Source organism: Bufo bufo, chromosome 9, assembly GCF_905171765.1.
Source record: "Bufo bufo chromosome 9, aBufBuf1.1, whole genome shotgun sequence".
In the NCBI taxonomy this organism is placed as follows: Eukaryota; Metazoa; Chordata; class Amphibia; order Anura; family Bufonidae; genus Bufo; species Bufo bufo.
In genome coordinates this window covers 125,057,241-125,071,977 of record NC_053397.1, presented here as the reverse complement: position 1 = coordinate 125,071,977, position 14,737 = coordinate 125,057,241, and the positions used below count along the sequence as shown (strand labels likewise).

Sequence of the window (14,737 nt, the reverse complement as noted above, 5' to 3'; positions counted from 1 at the left end):
CTCCTCCCCCAGAACCGCCGTCGCTCTCCCTTGGCGACTTCAAGGCCCAACAATTTGTGGTCCTTTCGGGACTCTTCCTCCCGCTCAGACAAGATGTCGGGGGGGCCTTCCTTCAAGGCCGGCCTGCCTAGCATTCTCACCCCAAGCCCTCAAAGCCCCAGTCTGCAAAAACCTCTGCTGCATGACTCTGGTTTACCACATGTGGGGGGCCGCTTGCTCGACTTCCAGGAGTCGTGGCGTGCAAGCGTGGAGGACGCATGGGTCCTGGAGATCGTTTCCTTCGGGTACAGGATAGAGTTTCCCACTCTTCCTTCGGGTCGGTTTTTCATGTTGCGTCTCCCGCAAAGGCAGCAGATTTTTTCTGAGCCATTCATTTCCTTCAATCCCTCTGTGTGATCGTTCCAGTCCCCGATTCGGAATGCTTCTAGGGATTTTATTCAAATCCTTTTACGGTTATCAAGAAGGACGGCTCCCTCCGCCCTATTCTGGATCTGAAGGCGCTCAACCGCCTTGTTCGGACCCGGCACTTCCGCATGGAGTCGCTCAGGTTGGTAATTGCCTTCCTGGAGGAGGGCAAATTTTTGTCGTCCATCAACATACAGGACGCATAACACCATATTCCCATTGCCGTGGCCCATCACGGTTGCTTCGCGGTGGGTTCTCTGCATTTCCAGTTTGTGGCTCTGCCCTTCGGCTTAGCGTCCGCCCACGAGGGTCTTCACAAAGATCCTGGCCCCTTTTATCGCTCTCCTCTGCACTCGGGGGGTGGCAGTGATTCCCTACCTGGACGACCTGTTGGTGAAGGCTCCATCTCTGTAAGACAACCTGGCCAGCCTCCAGATCTCCCTGTCTGTCCTGTCTCAGTTCGGGTGGTTGGTCAACTATCCCAAGTCCTCCCTGGTTCCCCGCCAGAGAATCGATTTCCTGGGCATGACCTTTAGACACTCGCCTCTGTCGAGTGTTCCTTCCCCAGGACAAAGTGGTGGCTCTCCGAGATGCAGTGGTTCGCCTTCGCAAGCCGTCCCCTCTACCTCTTTGGACGTGCATGCAGGTTTTGGGCCGGATGGTTGGCTCCTTCGAGGCAATCCCATTTGCGCAATTCCATTCCAGGCCTCTTCAGCTGGCAATTCCATTCCAAGTCTGGTTTGTCTTCCCCATCTTGTCCGCAAGGAGTTGTGCTGGTGGCTTCTACCTCGCACCCTCTCTCTGGGCAAGTCCCTTCTTCCCCCTCATTGGCGGGTGATCTCCACGGTCGCCAGCCTGACGGGGTGGGGAGCCGTCTTCGGGTCCCTCTCTGCTCAGGGCCTGTGGTCAGTAGCGGAATCCTCCCTCTCTACCTTTCTATTCCCAGAGTCTTGTCTTTCCTCCAGGCGGGCTTTGACAAGGGCCTTCGGCTGGCCTCTCTCAGGGGTCAGATTTCGGCCTTATCTGTTCTTTTCCAGAAACCCCTGGCTTCTCGCGGCCAAGTGAGAACCTTTATGCAGGGGGTCGCTCACCACGTTCCGCCTTTTCGTCCTCATGTGGAACCGTGGGACTTGAACATTGTCCTGGATGCTCTTCAGGCCTCTCCTTTGGAGCCTTTACAGGATATTTCTCTTTCCTTTGTCTCGTTTAAGGTCGCCTTTCTTGTGGCGATTACTTCTATTCGCAGAGTTTCTGAACTTGCTGCGCTCTCTTGCAGATCCCCTTTCTTGGTGTTTCATCAGGATAAGATGGTTCTGCGTCCGGTCCCTTCCTTCCTCCCTAAGGTGGTGTCCTCATTCCACATTAATGAGGAGATTGTTCTTCCGTCCTTCTGTCCTAACCCCTCTCATCCTAGGGAGCGTTCTCTTCACCGTTTGGATGTTGTTAGGGCTCTTCGCCTCTATCTTCGGTTGACTGAGCCCTTCCGCCGGTTGGACTCCTTCTTTGTGGTCCCTGAGGGTCATCGCAAGGGCCTGCCAGCTTCCAAGGCCACCATATCCCATTGGATTAGGTCGGCAGTTAAGGAGGCCTATGTTGCGAAGGGTCGTGTTCCTCCCTTTCGGTTGACCGCTCATTCCACTAGGGCAGTCAGGGCTTCTTGGGCGGTTAGACATCAGGCCTCAGCTTCCCAGGTCTGCAAGGCCACCACCTGGGCCTCTGTCCATACGTTTTCCAAATTTTATCACATCCACTCCTTGGCTTCTGCTGATGCCAGTTTGGGTCGCAGGGTTCTGCAAGCAGCCGTGAGTTAGTTGCGTTGCATGGCTGTTTTTCTACCCTCCCTTGTGGACTGCTTTAAGACGTCCCATGGTGCTGTGTCCCCCAATGCATTCAAGAGAAAACTGGATTTTTGTACTCGCCGTAAAATCCTTTTCTCGTAGGATGCATTGGGGGACACAGATCCCACCCTTTGTGGCTAAGTTTTTTCTGTTGGTCCTCTCTGGTTTAGGACTTGTTGGCTTACAGCCATCCCTGTCAGCATTTTAAAAATCGCACGCCTGTGTTGATTAGGCGCAGGCGCTCTGAGATAAGGAGGCTCGCCTCCTCAGCACTCCCTCAGTGCGCCTGCGCCGATGACGTCACCGAAAGAGAAGACGTCATCGGCGCAGGCGCACTGAGGGAGTGCTGAGGAGGCGAGCCTCCTTATCTCAGAGCGCCTGCGCCGAATCAACACAGGCGCGCGATTTTTTAAATGCGGACAGGGCTGGCTGGTGGAGGAGATCGCGGCTGGCCCTGTCAATCAACAGAAGGAGGGGGCGGTTTTCTGCGGCTGCTACCAGCAAGTAGACTCCCTACTTGCTGGTAGAAAGGTAATTAGCATATCATAAAAGTAAGTTTTTTGCTAAATCTACTGAACGAAAATTATTAATAACATAATGTATGGCAATATGGCAGGATAGGGATTATCAGTACACAAAAAAAAAAATATGAGTTTAGTGGGGTGACAGAAGCCCTTTAATATTTTTAGCATTTTCTCTGAGCGTATTATCCTGCTGAAAGATGCTACTGCTTAGAGGGGTGTACCGGTTCTGAAATAAAATGTAGGTTGGTAGTACATGTCAAAGTAATATCCACATGAATTCCAGGACCCAAGGTTTTGTTGCTGAACATTATAAATGCATCTAGCTTCGGTCACTTGCTTTCTTCCATGCATCCTAACACCATCTTTTCACCAGGTACCCTACGCAAATGCACCTGGACGTAGGGGTGGGCGATATGGCCTAAAATTTATATTGCGATATAATTTTAAGCATGTGCGATATGCGATATATATTGCAATATATTGTTTTCTATATTGGGGGGTGTTTAAACTTTTTTTTTTTTTACTTTTTATTTAATAACTATTAGCCTCCTTAAGGGCTAGAACCCTTGTCATATTCACCCTAATAGAGCTCTATTAGGGTGAATAGGACTTTACACTCTCCCTGCTGCCCTGTGCTTTGTGCACACAACAGCAGGGAGCTGACCATGGCAGCCAGCCTCTCATGTGCCCCCCAGCTTCTCATGTGCCCCCCCCAGCCTCTGATCTGCTCCCCCCCAGCCTCTGATCTGCTCCCCCCACGCTCTTATCTGCCCCCCTATGGTAACTCAAACCCACCCCCCCCTCCCTCCCCAGTATTAATCATTGGTGGCAGTGGCCACAGGGTCCCCCTCCTCCCCCCATCATTGGTGGCAGTGGGCAGTTCCGATCGGAGTCCCAGCAGTGTAATGCTGGGGCTCCGATCTGTTACCATGGCAGCCAGGAGTCACGCTACTGAAGTCCTGGCTGCGATGGTATGTTAGTGAGCAGCATTATACTCACGTGCGCTGTGGCCGCCGGTCGCTCCTTCTTCTCATAGATCTGTGCCCCAGCATTGCTAATGCTATAAGCATTAGCAATGCGCTGCACAGACAGAAGAAGGAGCAACTGGCGGCCACGGCGCACGTGAGTATAATGCTGCTCACTAACATACCATCACAGCCAGGACTTCAGTAGCGCGACTCCTGGCTGCCATGATAACCGATCGGAGCCCCAGCATTACACTGCTGGGACTCCGATCGGAACTGCCCACTGCCACCAATGATGGGGGGAGGAGGGGGACCCTGTGGGATATGGCCGACACATTCATTGGTCACAGTCCCTCCCCTCCTCCTACTCTGTCCTCATTGGTGGTCAGCGGCAGCCGCGCACAGTGGGGAGGGACTCCCTCCTTCTCCCTCCACTGTGCCGGCCGGCGGGCTCAGGAGAAAATGGGCTCAGGAGATCATATCGCGGTCCGGCGATATGGCGAAAATCCATATTGTGGCCCAAATTTATATCGCATATCGCCTATATCGCCCACCCCTACCTGGACGTACACATGTAAAAGTAAACTGTAACATGTGATTCATCAGACCAGGCCACTCCACTTCTTATGTGCCCATTGTAGGTTCAGTGGTGGACAGAGGTCAGCATGGGCAGTTTTACCGGCCCGCAGCAGTAAAACCCCATACACAGCTATGCACGGCAGTGCACTTTGTGTTCTGACACCTTTCTGTCGTATCAAGGATTATATTTTTTTTCCAGCAATTTATGGTACAGTAACTTAATTTGTTATTTATATATATTGCATTAAATACAAAAAACAGAAAGTCAGTCCTGTGTCCCAACACGGACAAATTACTTGCGCTGCTGCTGCTCCCGAAGTAGTGTGGTAGGTCGTTCACACTGATATAGACAAGTCAAAAGGGTTTTGGAACCGCGCTGCTAGAGACTGTGTCTCCCGATCACCAGTGAATGAAAAGGGTGTCAGCCTCTCTCCTCAATACCCGCCAGATCCAGTATCCCCAGACCTCTTTTACTACAGGGTTGAAAGGAAATAGGCAGAATAGTGAAGCACCCTTTAGACTCTTTTCATAAAAGGTTTTATTCTACTCACAAAGGTTCGTAGACAAAAGGCATAAAAATCAGTATCAGTCGTCACATTCCTGCCCGACCCGGGTTTCGCTACCTTGCTTCTTCAGGGGCGATAACTGCGCATGCTTGCAGTCAAGCCTCTTAAATAGCCCAGCTGATATCATTACACAGGCCGGTCTAATTTCGGATCATAAGGTCATTCTAAAAGCATCATTTGCAATTCATACATAATAAGAATACCATCAGTGATCCTTTGATACCATCACATTTCAAACATATAAAAAAATTTACAATATAAAACTGTGAGAGGATTTTCTCTCTCTCTTGCCAGTTAGTACATAAATACATATATCTCTTTACCCTTTCGGTTTACCGCTATTACATATATTCAATATAAATCTCAAACCTCCTTATAGAAATTCCTATCCCATATTTTAATCATACCATCCAATATCTCAAATGTTATATATTTAAACCACAATCTCGATAATATACCCTGATCTCTGTCTTACTCTGAGGACGTAGTTCCTGTGTTCTCCACCCACCTCTGGGGCGTTTCTTCAGGTGTATTCCACCTACTCCCGTGGCGTCACTCAGGTGTTCCCGACCTATCTCCACCCAGACATCCACATCACGAGGCTCCACCGCTCAATCAGACAGTCAAGCCAAAGTGACGTCACTCGAAGGTCCTTAAGAGGTCAGGTAGGGAACAGCCAACGGCGCCATCGGTGAGAACACTTTTTCTCATATGTGATTAGTCGGTTTATCCCAATATAGGTACCACTATTCCTTGGTTCCCCTCCCGCTCCTGGGGTGCCACTTAGATGTTCTTCCCCCGTTATGCGTCATTCAGGTGTTCTCGACCCCGCCTCCACCCCGACGCCCACATCACAAGGTTCCACCGTCCAATAGGACAGTCAGGACAATATAACGTCGCTCAAGGTCCTTAAGAGGCCAGGTGTAGAACAACCGGTTACTCCACTGTTTGGGAACACTTTATACTAAACATTTTATACCAAACACGGTTTTAGGTCAAATTCGATATTGAGACCACTGGGTTGTAGGGTCCCTAGTTTATAGATCCACTCTACCTCTTTTTTGTTAATCTGTGCCAGTGAGTCCCCCCCGCGCCAGTGCGGCTTAACTATTTCTACACCAGCAAATTTTAAACCTTGCAGGCTTTTTCCATGCACCAATTTAAAATGTGCTGATACGCTATGGGTCATCAGGCCTTTCTTGATGTTCCGTAGATGTTCTTGTATCCTAACCTTCAGCTTCCTGATAGTCCTGCCCACGTACTGGAGCCCACAAGGGCACTCCAGTACGTATATGATGCCCTCATTTTCGCATGAGCAGTTATTTCTTATGCGAAAATCAGCCCCATTCTTTTTGGATATTATAGAGTTAAGACTCCTCTGTCTTTCTTTTTGGTTACGGTTTTTACAGCCTGCACAGAATCCGCACCAGGTGAATTTTCCTACTTCCTTTTTCACCTTTATACTTACAGGGGGAATGGCACTGTGTACAAGTTTTTCTTTAATGCTGGCCGCTTTTTTGAAGATAAAAGAGGGATTCACTGGTATTATTTTTCCTATTGTCGGGTCGTTTCTTAATACTTCCCAATTCTTTTTTACCATTTTCTTGATGTTATCAGACATGGAACAAAACTTGGTAACAAAGGAAAACCTATAATCCCTATCCTTCTTTTCCATTTTTGCCTTTGTATGTTCCCTTCTTCCCTCAGGGTATATTATCGAGATTGTGGTTTAAATATATAACATTTGAGATATTGGATGGTATGATTAAAATATGGGATAGGAATTTCTATAAGGAGGTTTGAGATTTATATTGAATATATGTAATAGCGGTAAACCGAAAGGGTAAAGAGATATATGTATTTATGTACTAACTGGCAAGAGAGAGAGAAAATCCTCTCACAGTTTTATATTGTAAATTTTTTTATATGTTTGAAATGTGATGGTATCAAAGGATCACTGATGGTATTCTTATTATGTATGAATTGCAAATAATGCTTTTAGAATGACCTTATGATCCGAAATTAGACCGGCCTGTGTAATGATATCAGCTGGGCTATTTAAGAGGCTTGACTGCAAGCATGCGCAGTTATCGCCCCTGAAGAAGCAAGGTAGCGAAACCTGGGTCGGGCAGGAATGTGACGACTGATACTGATTTTTATGCCTTTTGTCTACGAACCTTTGTGAGTAGAATAAAACCTTTTATGAAAAGAGTCTAAAGTGTGCTTCACTATTCTGCCTATTTCCTTTCAACCCTGTAGTAAAAGAGGTCTGGGGAGGACTGGATCTGGCGGGTATTGAGGAGAGAGGCTGACACCCTTTTCATTCACTGGTGATCGGGAGACACAGTCTCTAGCAGCGCGGTTCCAAAACCCTTTTGACTTATATATATTGCATTGATTGTGCAAAACTTGTAAAGATTTGGTATTGCCACTGCTATTGTAGTTATTTGTGCCACACGGTGCATATCACAAAATGTATAATTTTCATGTTTTATGTTGGAAGCAATCTGAACTATTTTTTTTTTTGTACATTTTGAAAGTTCATTCTGGACTTGCTTCAGGTATCGCCAGAGACTTTTGAAAGGTCTGTATGACCACATCAGTTAAGTACAAACAGCTTCCACTATTCATGCATTTTGCTCTATAGAGTTGCACTTTACTTTTGAATCTCTTGGGTTGGTGGATTTGATTAACATGTATTGTGCATGGATTTGTTTTATACATAGGGGTCTACCAGATTTTTCATGTTTTGTTTACTTGGATGGCCCCCTAACATTTAAAGTGTAACAGCGGCTGCTGTGCTCCGCTGTTCCCCTGCTTAACACAGCAGTTCCAGGTGCCGTGCTCAGCGGTGATCTGTGGCCTGAACTTCCCATTCACCGCTGCAGCTCTGGGCTCTGTTTGTGTAGGTGCTGTGGTTCTGAGGATCCGCTCCACAGTTTCATCTCAGCCCTGGCCACAGCATGCTTGCTGCTGGTTTTTAGCAGCACTTCCTTAAGGGCCAGCGTGCGTCACTTTCTGGGTTAGGTCATGTGACCTCACTGACCAATCCTAGCCCTCATGCGCATATATAAGTTGCTCAGCCCCCTTCCCAGATGCCACAGTGTCAAGGTCCTTGTGCTCTGCTAAGGCTCCTGATAACCACTTGTGTTCCTAACTTGTATTTGTGTTATTGGATTCTGCTGCCTGTCTGATCCCTGCCTGCTAGCCTTGACTCTCTTGTTGCCCACCCAGATTGCCTGACTTGTACCTGTGCCGCCTGCCCTGACCTTTCGCCTGTCTGACTACACCTCTGTCTCATCCTTCGGTCCTGCACTGTTGCTCCTGGTAACGTCTCTGCCTGCCTGACTATGCCTGTATCTCTGGTACCCTTCCCTGGTGTTCCCCCCGGGATAGTCTATCCCCACCATCAGGGGTACTGTGAAGAATCAAGAGGTTCACTTTGACAACGCCCTTAGAGTAGGTAGAACACGTGGCACAGTGGGTTCACACCCGCTGGTTCGTGACATAAAGTACTGCAATACCCCTCTGTTTTACACTTTTAATAGTCTACTAACATGGTTTTGATCAGATAGGCTTAGGAAATCATAGCTATCCATCGTTGGTACCTTCAGAGGGGACCTTTTCAGGTACTGTATTGACATTGACACTTTTGTCATTTAGATAGTTTCATAAAGTATGATAGAGGCTTGGCATCAGATTCTACTTTGGCACCTGGATTGATATCTTTCCTGTTTTTACCTGTGATCACCAGACACAGACATTTATCTATGTTGCTGCTGGCTTTAGGTTGAATGCTTAGTCTGGTTAGTGCAATATGTGACCATGAAGGAAAAAAACTCCAGGAACCAAAGCTCTGTGCTTCAGAGATTTACACAAGCCTCCTTGCCACCACAAGGCACTATACCATAAGGAGGTTGAAATATATTCACACAAGAATTTGAGAAGACCAAAACAACTTAAAGCAGTAATGTATAACACATCTGAAACAACTTGAACCAATATTAACTTAAACATTTTTGAGGTGAGTCATGCAACTCCTCAAGCTTGGCCATCTGGTCTTTATTACTGATTGTAGTTGTTAACCATCTCAGCCCCATGATGGTCTAGCTAATTCTGTGTTTTTCTGTAGTGGACTCATAATCTGAATGTAACTATGCAGTTCCTAAAGACCCTTCTTATCCTCTTCCATATTTTTATAGATGAAGTTTCTACATTATTTAACAGTATTCTGTTACTAACCAAATTAAATTAGCAAGTACATAATAGTTTAGCTACTTGCTTTGCATTAAAGAGGTTTTCCTGGAAGGACAATATTGATGAGCTGTCCTCAAGGTAGGTCCTCAATATCTGACAGGTGGGGGTCTGACTCCTGGCACTGTTTAAAGAAGCTGTGGCAATCAGCTTACCAAGTACAGCGCTGTACATTGTATAGTGGTTAACTTAGTAACATAGTTTATAAGGCCGAAAAAAGACATCTGTCCATGCAGTTCGGCCTGTTATCCGGCAAGTTGATCCAGAGGAAGACAAAAAAAAACTGAGATAGAAGCCAATTTTCCCACTTAAAGAGGACCTTTCATTACGATAAAAAAATATAAATTAAGTATACAGACATGGAGAGCGGCGCCCAGGGATCTCCCTGCACTTACTATTATCCCTGGGTGCCGCTCCGTTCTCCCGGTATAGACTCCGGTATCTTCAGATTTTCGGCTCAACTGGGAGGAGCCTGCTCTTGTTCTCCTGGGAATCTCCTTCTCCCAGGATACCGGAGCCTATACCGGGAGAACGGAGCGGCGCCCAGGTATAATAGTAAGTGCAGGGAGATCCCTGGGCGCCGCTCTCCATGTCTGTATACTTAGTTTCGATTTTTTATTGTAATGAAAGGTCCTCTTTAAGGGAAAAAAAAATTCCTTCCCGACTCCAATCAGGCAATCAGAATAACTCCCTGGATCAACGACCCATCACTATTAACTATAGCCTGTAATATTATTACACTCCAGAAATACATCCAGGCCCCTCTTGAACTCTTTTAGTGAACTCACCATCACCACCTCCTCAGGCAGAGAGTTCCATAGTCTCACTGCTCTTACCGTAAAGAATCCTCTTCTATGTTTGTGTACAAACCTTTCCTCCAGACGCAGAGAATGTCCCCTTGTCACAGTCACAGTACTGGGAATAAATAGATGATGGGATAGATCTCTGTACTGATCCCTGATATATTTATACATAGTTATTAGATCTCCCCTCAGTCGTCTGTTTTTCTAAAGTGAATAACCCTAATTTTGATAATCTTTCGGGGTACTGTAGTCCCCCCCCCATTCCAGTTATTACTTTAGTTGCCCTCCTCTGAACCCTCTCCAGCTCTGCTATGTCTGACTTGTTCACAGGAGCCAAGAACTGTACACAGTACTCCTCGTGTGGTCTTACTAGTGATTTGTAAAGTGGTAGGACTGTTCTCATCACGGGCATCTATGCCCCATTTGATGCAACCCATTATCTTATTGGCCTTGGCAGCAGCTGCCTAACACTGGTTTCTACAGCTTAGTTTTCTGTTCACTACAATTCCTAGGTCCTTTTCCATGTCAGTTTTACCCAGTGTTTTACCATTTAGTATGTACGGGTGACTTGCATTATTCCGTCCCACCTTACATTTGTCAGTGTTAAACCTCATCTGCCACTTATCTGCCTAAGCCTCCAATCTATCCAGATCCCTTGGTTGTGCTTGCTATTGCAGTCCAGGCCCATTCATTTGTATGGGACTAAGCTGCAGATAGGCCATTTGACTTGTTGATGTCACTGGCCTAAGAGGCTGTGGTGCTCACTGGAAGAGGGACAACAGTTGGATCCTGACTGATCAGATATTGATGACCTATCCTGCGGATCGGTCATTAATTTTGTACTCCCAGAAAAACCCTTTAACAAATGATCACCTATATTCGGTGCTGTATAAGATATAGCTTCTAAATTTCTGAGAACAAGATTATCATGTCTGGAATGGATGAGCAATCATAAATCTTTATTGATAGCCCGCCATATTTTCGAACAAAGCCTGTTCTCTAGTGAAATTTGGAACTTGATAAAGATTACCTCATAGCCATGTTTTTTTTTTTCCCATTAACATATTATGTGCATAATATTTCTTCCAAATGTGTTTGTAACATTCAAACATGGTCTTTCATATTTTAGATCTGTAAAGATCACTTGTATATTTGTACCTTTTCTGCATTGAAACTGTCAATAACTATATTGTCACTAGTAAGCTGCTGTTGACTTTGTTCCCATTGCTACTTTTCATGTCTCACTTTGCTATGGGGATCTAGTTAAAACACATCTCGTTGACCTGGTGATCGTGGCCCAAGATTAAAAGAGTTACTAACAAACTTGCTAAGTGATCAAATTGTCAAGCGTGCTATGAATTCTGTTCTCCCCACATTAGATTGTGAAAACAAGAGTGTTTTAACCTGGGTTGTAAAAGAAGTTGGGCAGTGTTATATGTTGTTTACATTATTTAGCTTACAGCACAATAACTTAATTCAAACATTTTGTTCAAAAAGATAAATGTGATACGAAGGCAACAAAGAATGGTTAAAAACCGTGAGTCAGCATTCCAGTCAAGAAGGAAGAAGAAGGAATATATGCAATGTTTAGAAATACGACTGAGAGCAGCCTTGTCCGAGAATGAAAGACTCAAGAATGAAAATGGGTCCTTGCAGAAACTTCTGGAAGAAGTTGTATCTGAGGTACTGAAAGAATGACTTCTGATCTTCATATTTGTGTCCGTTAATAAAGCATTCCATATTTTTTTGCCTATATAATGCTACATAGACAGCAGTTAAAGAATATCTAAGAGACCCTTGTGTCTGACTTCTTTCTACCTGTTTTGACTGATGTGCCAAATATGGGTCCACCATCTTAGCTACTTCCCTCTGTTGTGGGTGCTTCAGTGAACTTTCAACTGCAGCCTGCATCATTTCCCTGGTTCTTCAGAGGCAGAGTAATATCATACTACACTTGCTTCGTTCTGAGACCTAGGCGCAGTCATGTATAACTTCTGTCATTTACCTATAAAGCTCCCATATCTCACACTGCAGAGTCTGCAGTTTATATTAAGTTTCAGTCTCCTCTTCTTTGCCTCCTGTGTGATGGGTATTTTATTTACCTGTCGGTTCTTACAAGCAGGAGAGCAGTGTGAAGCAGCATCTCTTAGAATACAGAAAAGATTTTGCACAGCACTCACAAATGGCTTAGAAGGGAAGAGTCATGAGCATCGTAGACACTATGCACTATAGCCTTACCATAATGAGAAGAGCGGATTTCTATGTTTAGAAAGCTAATATACATATTGCTGCTTTATTCACAAGCACATTATATAGTTATAAAGAAACCACTAATATCTGTTAGCTTCCTAAGTATAGAAAAACCATAGTCCTCAGTATAATAAGGCTGTACCTGGAGGTAGAGATTCCAGGTTTGAAACTTGGGAGAGACTGTCAGATCTTTTTCTTCAGATTTTTTTTCTCTTCCTCATTTTAACTATAATAAAAGGCTATAGCCTTGTCATATTGAGAATAATATTTTGTATCCTTAGAAAGCTAATACATATTGTGCCTGTGAGAAGGATTCAGCTCAGCCCCTTGGTGCTCCAACTTGCTCATTTGCATATGAATAAAAACACTGATATATCTGCAGCTGTTTAGCATCCAGACAAAAGAAAGTTATCGTTTTAATCCGCATGATGAGCCCTACCGGGCATTATGCCTGGTTTAATAGGGTTAATCATGCTTACAGAGCCTCTCTAAGCAGGCTTTATGTGGGACATTTGTATGTTTTAATGGCGCCATTTAAATCACTCTATCTTGTACTGAAAAACAGGAAAAACATTTTTGTTGGGTGAAATAAAAATAAAAACTAATTTCCGGCATGGTTTATCACAGGATCAGCAACCTCCGGCGCTCCAGCTGTTCTCAAAGTACAATTCCCAGAATCCTCCTTTCACTTCTCTGGGAGATACAAAAACAGCTTAGTAAGTGTGCAAGATGGGAGTTATAGTTTCACAGCAGCTGGAGTGTTGAAGGTTGCTGATCCCTGATTTATCAGTTTTTTTTTATTTTAGTGTGTTTAATATACACTAAAAGGGATATGACAAGCTTAGGCTACTTTCACACTTGCGGCAGAGAGATCCGGCAAGCAGTTCCGTCGCCGGAACTGCCTGCCGGATCAGGCAAAATGTATGCTAACTGATGGCATTAGTAAGACTGATCAGGATCCTGATCAGTCTTAAAAATGCCTGATCAGTCGAAAAAATGCATTGAAATGCCGGATCCGTCTTTCCGGTGTCATCCGGCAAAAACGGATCCGGCATTTATTTTTTTACCTTTTTTTCAGTCTGCGCATGCGCATACCGGAAGGACGGATCCGGCATTCCGGTATTCTGAATGCCGGATCCGGCACTAATACATTCCTATGGGAAAAAATGCCTGATCCGGCATTCAGGCAAGTCTTCAGTTTTTTTAGCCGGAGATAAAACCGTAGCATGCTACGGTTTTCTCTTTTGCCTGATCAGTCAAAACGACTGAACTGAAGACATCCTGATGCAAACTGAACGGATTACTCTCCATTCAGAATGCATGGGGACATACCTGATCAGTTCTTTTCCGGTATAGAGCCCCTGTGACGGAACTCTATGCCGGAAAAGAACAACGCAAGTGTGAAAGTAGCCTGAGTCTACAGTTCAGTACGATTATTGCAATTGAAGTTTGTATGTAGTTTTTATTATGTTTTACTACTTTTAAAAGAATTATAAACCTTTTGAAAAAATAAGAATTTTCTTCACCAATTTAGGCACCTGTAACTTTTCAATGTTTTTGTCTGCGTGTGATTGCTTGCTTTTTGCAGGATGAGCTCTAGTTTATATTGGCACCATTTTGGATTACTCACAACTTCTTTATCACTTTTTATGACATTTTTTGTGAGGGGAAAGGTGACCATAAAATGTCTAATTTGCACATATTTATTGGTTAAGGCTATCACCGTGCAGGAAAAATATTTTTATATTTTAATAGTTCAAACATTTTTGGACCGGGTATACCTATTATGCTTTTTTATTGGTTCTTTTTATATGTAAAATTAGGAGATTTGATTTGAATTCTTAATATTTTTGTGTTTTTGTGTTTTTTTTAAAACATTTTTTTTACTGTCATTTTTTAGTCTCCTTCGGGAACTTGAACATGCGGGCTTCTGATTGCTTGCACCATAGACTTATAAACCCAGTTCACTGTGGCAGGGTGCATCTGCCATGTATGGAGCAGGAGCAGATGATGTTCCTGTTCCGTACACCTTTTGCACCTCACTATTGTTGCAAAGAGGTTAAAGTATCTGCTTAAGGCCTCATGCACACGACCGTTGTGTGCACCCGTGGCCGTTGTGCCGTTTTCCGTTTTTTTTCGCGGACCCATTGACTTTCAATGGGTCCGTGGAAAAATCGGAAAATGCACCGTTTTGCAGCCGCATCCGTGATCCGTGTTTCCTGGCCGTGAAAAAAATATGACCTGTCCTATTTTTTTCACGACCAACGGTTCACGGACCCATTCAAGTCAATGGGTCCGTGAAAGAACACGGTGATGGGGACGCTTCTAGTTAGAATACACTACAAACTGTGTACAAGACTGCCCCCTGCTGCCTGGCAGCACCCGATCTCTTACAGGGGGCCGTGATCAGCACAATTAACCCCTTCAGGTGCGGCACCTGAAGAGGTTAATTGTGCTGATCACGGCCCCCTGTAAGAGATCAGGGCTGCCAGGCAGCAGGGGGCAGAACCCCCCCCCCTCCCCAGTTTGAATATCATTGGTGGCCAGTGCGGC

The 14,737-nt window shown here is 45.0% G+C and overlaps 1 protein-coding gene across 2 annotated transcripts in view; it reads left to right on the top strand.

Moving 5' to 3' along the window:
• The window catches only part of ATF6 (activating transcription factor 6), a 465,865-nt gene that overhangs the window by 285,866 nt on the left and 165,262 nt on the right, over nt 1-14,737 (top strand). For both annotated transcript variants that reach the window (XM_040407064.1, XM_040407063.1), the window contains exon 8: nt 11,432-11,617. In XM_040407064.1, the coding sequence (XP_040262998.1) occupies nt 11,432-11,617 (186 nt within the window). The remainder of the gene's footprint in view (nt 1-11,431; nt 11,618-14,737) is intronic.